At 42.5% G+C, this 13,491-nt stretch overlaps 3 protein-coding genes across 3 annotated transcripts; 2 read left to right on the forward strand and 1 right to left on the reverse strand.

Annotated features, from left to right (window-relative positions):
• Positions 1-7,492: 7,492 nt before the first annotated feature.
• Positions 7,493-8,610, forward strand: PHALS_08711 (Tetratricopeptide TPR1; the record flags this gene model as incomplete). The annotated part of the gene is made up of 5 exons (XM_024724109.1): positions 7,493-7,687; positions 7,754-7,840; positions 7,904-7,973; positions 8,037-8,229; positions 8,286-8,610. 5 exons carry the CDS (start codon positions 7,493-7,495, stop codon positions 8,608-8,610), a joined length of 870 nt encoding a protein of 289 aa, XP_024575019.1.
• A 33-nt stretch (positions 8,611-8,643) lies between these two features.
• Positions 8,644-8,958, forward strand: PHALS_15328 (uncharacterized protein). Its single transcript, XM_024724110.2, has one exon. The coding sequence runs from the start codon at positions 8,695-8,697 to the stop codon at positions 8,923-8,925; it is 231 nt and encodes a 76-aa protein (XP_024575020.1). The 5' UTR covers positions 8,644-8,694; the 3' UTR covers positions 8,926-8,958.
• Positions 8,959-10,213: 1,255 nt separating this feature from the next.
• PHALS_08712 (uncharacterized protein) lies at positions 10,214-10,591 on the reverse strand (the record flags this gene model as incomplete). The annotated part of the gene is made up of 2 exons (XM_024724111.1): positions 10,214-10,405; positions 10,469-10,591. 2 exons carry the CDS (start codon positions 10,589-10,591, stop codon positions 10,214-10,216), a joined length of 315 nt encoding a protein of 104 aa, XP_024575021.1.
• Between the last annotated feature and the right edge of the window lie 2,900 nt (positions 10,592-13,491).

Genomic DNA, 13,491 nt, shown 5'->3' on the forward strand with positions numbered 1-13,491 from the left:
ACTTTCTTCCAGCTGACCCGAAATCGAGTCCAAGTGGAAAGACATTTTTTTGCTGCATTGTGTACAAACTTAATTTGAATATCGCCGAAAGTTTAAAGCGGACGTAAGCAAGCGAAGAAAAGTAAATGTCGGAGCGGAGAAGACCTCAGCGAAGATACTTGCGGGGGAAACGGGAAATTTGTAAGTGAATATGTTTTATGTATTTAGTTCACAAAAAAGTTGTTACATCTAAGCAAATTAATTTTAGCACTTAGGCTCACTATACTATATCCCAGCCTTTCAGCGAGAACCACAGAATAGAAAAAATACCATACCGTTTTTCTACCAGAACGAGACTGATTTACCCGCAATGGTCGTATGGCTATTTCGACTACCTTCAACACATATTTTTTGATTGCTTTAATCAAATTAAAAGGACTCTTACATAAATTCGCTGTTATTATATTCTGTGTAGGGATGGAAAGATAATTTTGTACAAGATGTAGTAAAAGTATGATGTTCTTGCATCGGGATTTGATCCCGGGTCTACTGCGAGAAATCCGGCTATCCCTATCGCTTACATTACATTTAAAGGCAGGCAAAGCGAACGAACGACCCAGACCGAACAAATACATCACTTTCATCTCAACTTTATCCCAGTTAAGACAACGTCCAAATATGAAAACAAGGTTGTGCAAGAAAGTGAAAGGAATGTTTCTACATCAGAACTTGGTTTGTGAGTTTAGCTATCGTCAACGACAAGACTATATCGATAGGCAGATAGCATAAGTAAATAGACACAATAAGAAAACACAGCACAGATTACATTAAGCGCATACACGTACAAACAACACGATCAAACAAAAGTTGACGATAAGACTCAATGGTTGGAGTTTAGGTTTGAACCAAGATAGTCCAAGAATGGTCTCGAAGATTTCTCCCGATTTAGTGTTACCCAGAAAACATGATCATATCTAGGATTCGTAGGGGGCTATTAATCACTTTCCGATTCTCTTTCACGAACACATTTCTCGAATTTCCTCCTCTGTCTCGCAACCCGAAAGGTAATGATCCCAACAATGATGAGAGCCAACGACGCTCTTCGCGACGGCAACAACATAGTTCAACGCTTGCATTAAGCTCGCGAAGAAGGGACTCTAAGAAAACGTTGACCCGCAAGACCCCGAGTGAAGTCATTATAAAGGCGTACAAATGAAAAGTCAACGTAATAAAGGTCTTTCTAACTGTGTGCACGATTATCAATCCGCACTGCAAAGTCGACTGCTCCAGCATGGGGATTTCTGAAGAATTTACGCCCCCGACGCAGCATACACATCCAAATGTAGATGCAACGAAAGCAACATGAGCTCAAGACGCAGAGGTGTGGTAACGCAGCGGACCACTTTCGTAGTTATGCATGCCAATTCAAGCTATCAGTGAAGAAGTTTCGCACGATGAGCGGCTTATGATGTTCCTTAGGAGCTTGTCAATAAAATACGAATAAATCTTCGAGATCTTCGAGATCTTCAAATCATCGAAAACGTGAAGGATTTGAATCTTTACCAAGCCAATGAAATGTTTCGTCGTGGAGACGAATTCACAGCTCAAAAAGACAGTATCTAAATTGCCCCGAAAGCAAAGGGTGAGCTTAGGAACAAGGGCCCCCGAATTAAGGGTAGAGGAGGCACGCTAACGGGGTAGCACCACTTTTGTTATAAAAATGGGCATAAGGAGCAAACTACTAAATGAACACAAGGAGCAAGAGGTCAAGAAGCAAGGAGCAAGGAGCAAGCGTTTACGGTATTGGACCACTACATGAAAGACTGGCTGCTAGGCAGTGGTTCAAGCTGTCACATGTGTCTAATTCAATGTCACTCAACCAGTCAATCGCCATCTCAATTGCGAATTGTAACAAAGTTTAGTCGGCCGGAGTCGGGACAGTTAGAGTCGATTTGTTGAATGTAATACCTATCAGGATCGAAACGCGCTGTACATTTCGCACTTGGGTCCAAAATTTCTGTAGATTTCAGCTTCATCAGCAAAAACACTATACATCACGTTCGTAACGAGTTGTCCGAGACCAACAATGATCTAGATGATTTGACTTAGGTGACGCAAACGGGCAAGTTGTCCGTGTTAAAGTGTGTTTCAGCGGATCCAGCGAATATCAGTGAAGAGGCTGGTTTAGAAACGAAATCAGTGATACCCAGTTTGTGGCATGCCCGATTGATATATTTGCCAATGAAGACCATGAAAACAAGGGAATGTCGACGGCTACAGGTTAAATGATCCATGTAATGATGACAATAAAGATGACGGCGACATATGCGAAAGGTGTGTGACGGGCAAGTCACCAGTAACACCGTTTATAAATTCGGGATGCAATGTAGTGAAGACCAGCTTAGTTTTCCAAGTCACTCTCAGCGGCGTGATGGGTCCAATGCGACCAAGTAATAGGAGGCCAAGGATCGTCGTAACATTTTATTGACGTTTCTTAGATATGTTGTGGCGTACTACATCGTTCACAAGTCTGAAGTGGTGGATATACATGTACAAGTCCATGATGGTAAACTAATGAAATTCCAAGGTCAACTGTATTTGCACCGACAATGGTAGTGGATACACCAATAAGCTTTCAACTAAGATTGACAAAAGGCTGTCAGCGTCCATCAAGCTGCGGTTTCGTGTTTGCATCAACAAAACTGGTGACGGATCGGATTAACAGAACAACCACGTAGTGTACAAGATCAATGATCAGTTGCATGCAAATGGAGAAGAAATGTTACGCTGAAGCGATGACCTGGGCCGTATATATGACCAACCGAGTTCCACGTGCTGCTCATCCGGAGAAGACTCCATTGGAGATATGACTTGGAAGGAAGGCTGATCTTTCAAATATGCATGTTTTCGGAGCTCAAGGTTTCGCACACATTGACAAGGCAAAGCGTACAAAATTGGAAAAAAGCATTTTGATGATATCTTTGGGATAATCAGACGTAGTGAAGGTTTATTGAAAGTGGCATTTGAATTCAATTGAGTGGAGTGTACTCGCTCTGTCCTTCTCAATGAATAACCGATCCAGGTATATGCAAGTTGTTGATAATAATCAGCTGTCCCAACATGTCCGGCTCGACATAGATAATAAATCACATAAGCGATTAGATCCAATTAGAATAATATCGAACCGATGGAGGTCGATCACAAGAGATGTGCAAGAAGAATACGCATAAACACGAGGTCGTCAAGGTATAATGTATTCTATTGCTGAATTATGTACAACTTAATACTAAAAACTTATCAGATCATGGGTCTCAAGCTTAGGAAGCTCGAAGTTATTACTTCGCTTCATCGGTCCATTCCGAGTAGTGTCATGCCATGGGAATGCTTGCACATTCGACCTGTTAAGCTGGATCAGAAAACATCCAGCGTTCTACGTAGGACTCTTCAATCTCCACCATTGCGACGATACGCTTTCAGCCTGGATTAAAGCGACGGTATACAAATGTGGCTTTGAACCACGGCTTCGGTAAGAAGGTCAAAAAATGAACCCTTTGGCGTCACCGCCTTAATATCATCTTCAAAATGACGGGAATAATCCAAAATACCCAAACAGATCGAGGTCGCTTGGCAGGAGCCCCCACGTCATAAGCATAGCAGCCGCAGCAGGAGGGAGAACTATAGCGTCTGCTCCAATCGATAATTTCGATTCTCGATTGCATCCCCGGCGAGTTTCCATGACGCCGTGCGACATCGCGAACTTCGCGAGCGACCTGTCGATTATCCCACACGCGACAACACACATTGATCAGCCGCTGGTTCATCAGCGATAAGAGCTTCTCCACTATCGTCGAACGCAGTTCCAAGGCAGACGAAGGTTTTGGACTAGCCATTGAAGAAGCAAAGGGGATGGCCGCTCCGGCCTTCCAGCCCGCTTCTGAAACGACAAGGGAATCGATACTATCACGTCGAGAACGTGATGACGTAGAGGAATGTGCGCAGCCGAAATGAGCTCCTGGTAAAATGGCTGGAGTATCCAGTGAGCGAGAATACGTGAAAGCCTCGTGCTCGTATTCGTCGCGACTGTCCCAGCATCGTTCACGCGTTCGATGTCGGTCCGTAGACGGATTCCGCATAGGGATGCTGTTTCTTGCTTTTCTACCCTTGTCTCTTTGTCGTGAGGTCGATCAATAAGAGAGCGCACATCACTATCATCTTCGCTTTTGGAATGGACCCGATTCTGCGCTGTCAAAAGCGTAAATCGAAAGCGCGTATCGCGTACCTTTGACCAGTCATCAGCTGTGCGTGCGCTTTGCAAACGGTGGATGTCCACGAATTTGGTCGCATCAACCCATGCCCGTAATCGAGTGTTAATAGTTTGGATAGAATCCAGATTGGAATATTGGACGTATGGTATATACGTTTGGCTTCGTGGTTCACCTCCAGCAAGAGTAATCGGCCCGTGGTGCGAAAATACGCGACTCAAGTCATCAGTCGAGCACTCATTTAATTAAGGAGATCGTCGAATCTATAGGTGGAACCACCACGTCTTTTGGTGATTACATGTGGAGCAAGCGTTTGGGTTGTTGCTTTAGCGAGAACTAGACAGAGAGCGGAAGAAGAGCTCGAAGAAAAGTCTGACAAAAAGCCTGATGAAATTTTGGAGAAAAATCTGAAGAAGACCTTGGAAAAGAGTTGAAGAAATCTGTAAGAATTTAGATAAACCCCCTTTTGAGTGAGGGATGGTGTGATGGGGCTGGTACCATTGCACATATTGTGCAGGCCATATACTGTGTATCTGACATTAACTGTACACCTGTATAGTTTCTATCCCCTTTCAGTTCTGTTGTATCAGAACTGGAAATGCTTATCAGGTAAGAGAGCTTACAAGGCCTATTGGCTATAATAAAAAATCTTCTTGATTTCATCTACGGAAGTCAACGAACAGCTGGATGTCAGTTGATCTAATATTTCCTCAGAGCGTGTGTGTACACGGACGAGAAATTCCCGTTAAACTGAACTTGCGCTCCACACTCACTTCTGCGCTCACGTCCCTATGAAAGAATTAGGGTAGACGAGAAGGGAACCAGTGCAAACCGCACTTTTTCGAAAATCATCTAAAAAAATAGAACTGTTTCCGCCTACGGGTGTGTGTGTGTCTGAGGTCGTTGCGGCCAAAAGCTCACAAACCCACTCCCGTACACACTCCTACAGTTCTTAACTCCCTTGACGCGTGGTAAGAAACTTCGAACATGTTCGATACACAAAATTTGGGAGGGCGAATGCACCCGAGATCCGTCGAGATCACCTCTTTTACCGAGGAATTACACGTTAAAGCTCATTTTTGCGCGCGGTGTCCTGGCTTTAAGACCATAATTACAACCTGCTGGTGTTCTTATTGGGCATGGCCGGTTTCATGGCCATCTTGAACTCCCTCATAGATAGATTATCTCCACGCCAGCCACCACAAGCCAGGAGGCTCGAAATAATCGGCTTCATAGCAATGCCATATACCCCTGGATGTATCTCGCCAGCTCTTGCGAGCACTTTCACGGGGGAGATTCGCACCCTTTGACCACTACTTCTTGTTTCTATCGGTGCCTACAATAAAATGAACTCGTAAATCTGGTCCTTTTATCCCGTGAACAGGTATCAAAATAAATCATATATCACCCTCGCAACGAATTACAGTCGTTTCCTCGTGGGATTGACTACAAGTGTTTCCGAGTACAATATTATTGCCGTGCATTTTGCTTAGAGAAGGCTTTGACTCCAGCGATTTCCGCATACAAACGCACACAGGGTTTTTCCAAGAGCGGAACCTAGTCTACACAGGATATTAACTTTGAAATGCAATTTGGGACGCATATCAATCATTAATTCTTTTTGAAAAAATACCACATATACGCGTACTGTCTTGATTTATGTCCCGTCTTCGTGTCTGACGGGTGGATAGCATACTAAGTGACCACGGACCTCCCGTTTTCGGATTTTATTGTTCTGATAAGTTTCAATCGTACAACTGCACAGCATTGTATTTCACCAATTATTTAAGGGGTAAGCACACAAGACTACAATTTTCTAGTGTTTTGATTTGATATATGCGCTTCACACAGGACATTTTTAATACGTGCTGCCGATGTGACTTTGAATTTCAATTATGAAAGCTCTTTAGAAATATGGCGAGAATTATATGATATTAATCACCATTCAACGCCACTAAAACAATGCTTCTGGGCCTAACGTTGTGTGGTGCGGGTTCGAGCCCTTCGGCTGACAAAATCGTAATCGTACCAAACATGCAAGAAACGTCGGCTGCATGCAAAATATTACCGATAACAGCCAATAAGGATGGCGACTCGTACAAGAAAAATCAAGAATTTAAATCAAGAATAAAAAATCCCCAGCGGAATGAAGCAATGTAATAGGTTCTCATTTTATCTAATACAAGACAGAGCCGAAAGCTGATCTTTAGTCATGTAGTTGCTTTATGTTAAGTATGATACTAGTTCTGCTTTTGCATCCACCCTGGAAGTACCAAGCGAACACATTATAGGTGTCAATACGAGCACTTATAAAATATTATACCGCACAATAAGCGGAACGAAGCGCCACAAAAAGAATTCCTGAGTGCTCTTAATAAAAGAAAACAAGAATCGCAATTTACTGGTATTGAGCTAATATACTTTTAGCTGAGACCTTATCAGCCACAAACCTACAAAATTCCTGCAACTTTTTAATTGATACGTGTAAGGTGGATGTAGTACCGCCCAGAGGGAAAACTGAGCTATACTAGAGACAGAGTCCACACACACTCTTTCACATCTGCTCATTGAACTTGTCGATGTGTCGAGTCTTCGTGTATGTATCTGCTCTTCTATCTACCATATGTATCGTTTTTCTTCACGAATAATATAATCCAGAACTCATTTAAATATACATACAGAATTGATTGCGAGAGGACAACACCAACAAGACGTCTAGCATTGTGGGTTGCAGCTGTTTTAGGTAGAATTATGATAGATTTTGATTTAGACATTCTTTGCTATCTGATGAACGAATCTATATTGTCAATACACAATGGCGCAAAATCTGCGTGATAGATAGTTTTGAAATAAATCTGTGTTTAATTAGATAAATCATTTGCATATCAAAGTAAGAAAGAAATAAAATAGTGGTATCCCTTGATTTGCAGCTGTCATGTTGGAAACTGAGCGACCAAACTATGCTTCCCCAAGAAATTTCACCACTGCGTTAGCTGCTTTGATTTTACGAGAAAAGAGAAGATAGAGAGTCATAATTTGTACTTATCTATGACACTTCGCGAGAGGCACCGACTTAAGTTTACGAAGAACAGAGATATGATCCATAATGAGTCGCGCGTTTCAAGCGACCCAAATGTTATTTCTTTACACTTCAAAAGCAATTTGCGTAGGACACTTTTGATGGCTAAAGGTTGTGTGGCATACATTTGGTACGGTATAGGCTAAAACTTATTAAAGTTTATTGTTTGGCCATGCACCTCCAACCGACAAGCCGCACTGCGCTGATGATTAATTATGTCTGGCAACGAACTCATAGCAGAGCAAAGTTTGTGCCCACCAATGTGCCTGTTCAGCCGTTAGCGCAAACTAGATATAAATGGCTTCGAGAAATACAAACGTACGCAAAGAAGGAGGAGACGAATGAGGTGAATCGACCACTTCAAGAGGTACATTAGATAAAATTTCAAAGATTTTAATCTGCTACTTTGATCGCTATCATGCTAATAACGTAGGGTACAGTTGCCCCGATGTCTAACGATAGGACAATCAGCTGTCGCTTAGATACATTATTAGACCTGATCGAGCAGAGTCGCGTGGAGGTGCGTGTTAGTCCGTGACAATGCGAGTGTTTGTTTCTACACATAGACTTTGTAATGTGGTAGCAAAACAGTGAACGAGAACTTGAGCTCTTACTGGATCTTTATGGAATTCTTAAGCGGCGGAATGAGCAAGGTGCTGTCCTCGAGTTATTTAATCATAGATTGGAATGTCTCATGCTTGTATCATGACTTGCAGATGCTGATGCATTTGAAGCTGTTTTCTGTATTGCACGACTATATGACGCGCAATTCGGGAACACAAAAACTGCTATCAAGTATTATGAAGAAGCTGTTGAGGTTTTGAAAAAAATCTCTACAGAAGAAACGGTCTGGGGCGCATACATGCGCTTGACAACTATCGGAGCTCTTGCAGTGTGTTATGAGAATCTGTATGCGATATGGAGCTTGTGTCGGTAATGCGCCGCTAACTTGTGTTGCGTATCAGTGATAACGCAGACATAGCTTTAAAGTACTTTGAAGACGCAATTGAAGTGTATGAAAAACACTGTGACAAAGCAAGTGATCGTGAAGTCAACGCATCCACATCCGACATCTATCTTCTCATTGACTTAAATGCGACGGTTGCCATGGTTCATTATCATTATGCTGGTAATTTGCTTGCACGTGGTTGCTGGGAGGAGGTTAAAATCATTACAAAGACCGCACTTACACTGGCCGAGAATTCTAGTATGCCTATTGAAGATTTGGAGACATTGCAGCAATGCATTCATGATCTTTGGTTAGATATGTCTAGCAGTGATTGTAATTAATATACCAACACAAAGGAATTATGCACTTCGTTTACCTGATACGACTGAGGTGTACCAGGTCATGTCGAGATAAGATTTTTGGTTATGGTGTCCAACTCCATCAAAATGGCGTTTGTTCGCACAAAACGTCATTTGGCGACAAACTCGATCAAAATGGCGTTTATTCGCACAAAACTTTATTTGGCGTTAGTGGTTTCTTCGTTGTATCCATTCTTGTACCCAAATAATTTACGAGATACTCGCATGACGCGAAATAAGATGGGTCGATTTACAAGATCTCGAGTAAATTACATTATTAATGCTCTTTTGAAGTAACATCCCACGTAAAAACACACATGGACGGCTACGTACGCTCTACGGTACACAATAACAAAACATCACAGATATTACAACAATCGCATGTACATACAAGCAACACACACAAAACAAGTACGTGAGGAGCAATCATATATTCACTCGTAACTGTCCTTTTGAAAAGTCGGGTGATTGGATAATAAATTAGTGTTGATAATGTGATTGTTTGAGACGCGGGTTGGTAATTATGTGAGCTGGTTCTAATTTAGGCGAAGGCGTGGTGTTGTGTATGTTTGCTTTTGTTTTCCTTCTCACTTAAGCTATCCAAAAGAATAGCAACTATACACCCGGCAGCTTCAAGTTCAAGTATCAGTGTGAAAACAATATGTATCTTGCCATGTTTTCTATAAACTTGTTTATTTTTCATATACCCAAATTTCAAAGAAAGACTTACGTTAAATATATGATCATCGCTCTATGCTTGATGAGCGAGGCACAGGAGAAAGTTCGGGGAGTGTGCTCAAGAAGAGAATTTGTAATGAGCTACATTGAGCCATTGAATGGAGGTACATCTATGAACTTTCTGTATGCACAGTGGAGATTGATAAACAAAGTTTACAGTATGGTGTCCCCAAATGCATCCATGACTTCTTATATGAAGTCACGAGCATTCTGTGTGATACAGAATATTGGATTCTACTTGGAATCTGTAATGGTGACGAGACAGACGCGTCTCTGTAATTCAAAGTGGGCGGCGTAAGCCAGTCACTTCTACTCGATACTCTCCATGAAACTTGCAGTTCAAGCTCCGTACACCCGTGATTTTGTATGAGTTTAAGCTGAGGTTCATTCTTTAACAGGAGCCTATGCTTTCATTAGTAGAACCTCTACGAGCCCCACAAATATTTTGCAAGTAGCTAGGAACCATAAATTCATTTCAATTCAGTTGCAAATTTACCTCTATATGAATTATTCGTTATTCTTCTCCCCAAGTCAGAACTGTCCTTCTCCCTCGACGTCGAAGATCGCTTCCTCAACGCACAAACGTGCGTAATGTGTTTGAGGGACTGATTTGAACACCGTCCTCTTACATAATTAAAAAGCGATTGATTGGTCTCTACGAATCGTAAACATGCTGTCCGTTTCCCTCGATATCCTTTATCTATAGTAAAAAGCTATGCAAATAGCTCTGTCTTGGTGCATCTTGTTCATTACCTATCCTTAACCGCTACAGTGACTAATCTTCAACACCACCCTTGACGAGAAGTTTCAATGTTGAACTTGATCAGCAGGAGTTTCTACGGCTCTGTCAGATTTGGTTATCAAAAAGTTGGCTCATTGCATCTTTGTGGTACTGGACGCCGACAGACTTGGCCTTAAATTGTGTACGGTCGATATAATAACGGACGTCGATGGGTTTGACTTGACGGTGGTTGTTTTTTGCGACGGTGATCACGCTCTGGTTAACGTCATGCACAACCACTGAATACTTGGCTTTCACCTGCATCTTTAATAATAAGATCTTCGACCACAACACGTCTTAAACGCTGGTATTAAGTGCCACATGCTTCGACTTCTGCTGTGATGAGTGGGGCAATGTTCTGATATTCTGGCTTGTAATAGATTGGAACATGTTGATCGTGGGCATCGCACCGGACGTCGAACGCAACATTCGCCCAGTCGGCATCACTGTATGCTCTCAGTTCGTGATCGCTGTGATTGTCTCTAAAGCAAATTCCTTTCGTCGCAATTTGCCTAAAATAGCGGAAAACGCGAATTGCCGCAGTCCAGTGTTCTTTGCGGGGTTGCTTTTATCGTTGACTTGATTGATAGACCGCGAATGCAACGTCGGGTCTTGTCCCAGCTGCCACACAAAGAAGTGACCCAACGAGTGGAGGATCATTCTTGGTTCCTCTTTCTCTCACCTAATTAAGCCTTGGCCTACCACGCCTGGGTTGTGAATAGGCTTTGCGTTGACTTGATTGAATTTCTCGACCACTCTCGCATTGCATGCACTTTGGATGATTTTAAGCTGCTTCGCACTCTGTTTGAATTCGACTTCGATATCGAGATACGTTGCCCAAAATTCAGCTTCAAATGGTTTGTAGAGTCCATCATCAACAATCGTGATTAATTCAAGCACCTCGGCTCCGATGATCATATCGTCGACGTACCGATTCACATATACCCATATCTTGCCACCTTAGCGAACAAAAATGCACGGATCCAAATCGCATGGTGTGAAAGTCATATCCGAGAACACACATGAGATGACTGTGAAGACTTCGATCCAGCTTAAAAATTTGATTCGGGCTTGCTTCGACACCTTGGGCGGATACATATACACTTTGTCTCCCAGAAAATCGCTTAAGAACGCAGTATCAACATTATACTGGTGGATGAATTGACCCAAATGGCAACATAATGCCAAAAAAGACAAATCGAGTTCTTGTTCGAGACCGGAGAACAGGTTTCCGAATAGTCCACTTCGTAGTTCTGTAGATAATTCGATGTCACAAGTCGATCCTTGAACCGCTCGATGTCAGAGTTTTTGTTGCACGCTCCAACCTAGTTCCGATCACCTTCTGACATGGTACTTGTTTAAGCAATATGAAGCTTAAGCCGCTGTCATAGAATCGATTAGCGCTGTTATAGGCGCTACAATAATCCACTCCAATGAAGATGGGGCATTATTAGGAAATAATGGTCTTTGATGCCAACGTTGAATTTATGAAAGTCAAAAAGAAGCTCTATCGGACGTAAGAGTTGCTTGCCTGGGGAACATAATGAACAATCTATACAAACTTTTTTTTCAAGTAAGTGATCCTTTTCATCAAATAATTAATTTTATTCAGCTTTGCTGGATAGTTGATTGTTAAGATATGAGAGCGTCTTAGTATGTCGATGGAGTTTAAAGTGCAGCATTCATTTATTTGTTCATATTCGAGGTGATAACGCTTTGGTCGTCTAGCTCACTCGGGGTGATGTGTCCAAATATGAGAATCATCGATCGCTTTCAATATTCTGTTAGACACAATGACCCGATTCGGCTCTACTTTATCGTTATCCGATTTAGTAAAATGAATTTAATCTATGATATTGGTACCTAGGATCTATTTTCATCGTATTTATGGTGGGAACTCCACCGCTTGGAGGTATGTTGGTCGTCTCGTGAGATCATATTCACACGACGCATAATAAATGAGTCCAGGGCGTCCATGTACTTGCACTTCACATTTGCATCATTTATTGTATCAATTTGAGAGACAACGATTTGCTGTGCTCCTCCCCCACCTAAACAGAGACTCCACCCATCGCACAAAGCAGTAACCGTGAGTGTCGCAAGCCTTTCATAATACGAGCGTAAATCCTGTGGATGAATTATCCGAATCGTTCATAGCAAACTCAACGAAAATTAACAACGAACTCCATTCTGCGTAATTTTCCGCACAGAAATTTTTCAATACGTCACCAACCACTCGGTTGGCACGTTCTCTTTGTTTATCGCTCTCCGGGTGTAACGTATTACGAATGCAACAACTCGTTGTGAAGTTACAAGAACAGATGTTCGTTTGGCACCGTTGCCGACGATGTAAGAGCTAGTGCAGCTTAAAGAAGTCACATAGGAGTGTGATCTCGTTACGGAGGTCGTGTTGCCACGATCGAAGATCGACTCAGGGGAATTACGCTCATCATCAGTTATGGATGATTCGATGCTCGAGATATTTCATCAGCGTGTGGAATCTCAGAGCGGTAGGCCATTTTGAGGGATCCAACTGATCTCATTTTTTACTTGTTATGGAATACAGGAATGACGTCCTCAATTCGAAGCCGCCCCCTGGTCTTCCACCCGGACAAGGAGTTCGACACGAAATTGATAGTGGAGCTGGTTCAGAGCATGCAGTGCTTAGACAGTGGTCACTGTCACGTGTGCAGAGTGGACTTCTTTGCTTAAAAGCAAGCTTTGGTAAAGTAGAGCAAGTCCCATCTCACAGCGCACCCACGTTTTGTGTCGTAAACCTATTAGTAGCGTAGAATTGATCGTACACCAGATGGTAGTTGGCGTATCGTTCACGTTAATAACAAGCTGGATGCGCTGACGATTCCCGCTCAAATGCCGATCCCGTAATGTATCATCCCCTAGAAGTCCGGCTGTACACAATTACGTCTGCTCGGTTTGGCTTTAAATATTTTCAAATTTTGATGAGGGAGAAGGACATCCCTTTAAAGGCCGTTAGTACACCGTCCGGTATAATATGGGAGTGGCTTGTGATGCCACAAGGACTATCCAATGGCCCAGCAGCGCTCAATCAATTGGTCTCCCATCTGTTTCGATCACTGCGACGCTTCGCACAAACCTTTTTTGACGATATTTTTGTTCATTCGAAGAACGAAGGTTGTAGAACTTCGACGAATTGCACATGGACCTGCTATGTTATTCAGCACGGTGTTTGTGCAGACCTGACAAGGTCAAAGCAATCGTGGTACGGAATCAAAAGAATTCAAGAAAATGAATTGTTTTGTCCAGGTACTAGGGATGGGGACGTTAAGGGACGGGAAGTTCCCGTAAAAAAAAATTTGATCCCA

The sequence above is a fragment of the Plasmopara halstedii genome (genome assembly GCF_900000015.1).
Source record: "Plasmopara halstedii genome assembly, contig: Scaffold_323, whole genome shotgun sequence".
Lineage (NCBI taxonomy): Eukaryota > Oomycota > Peronosporomycetes > Peronosporales > Peronosporaceae > Plasmopara > Plasmopara halstedii.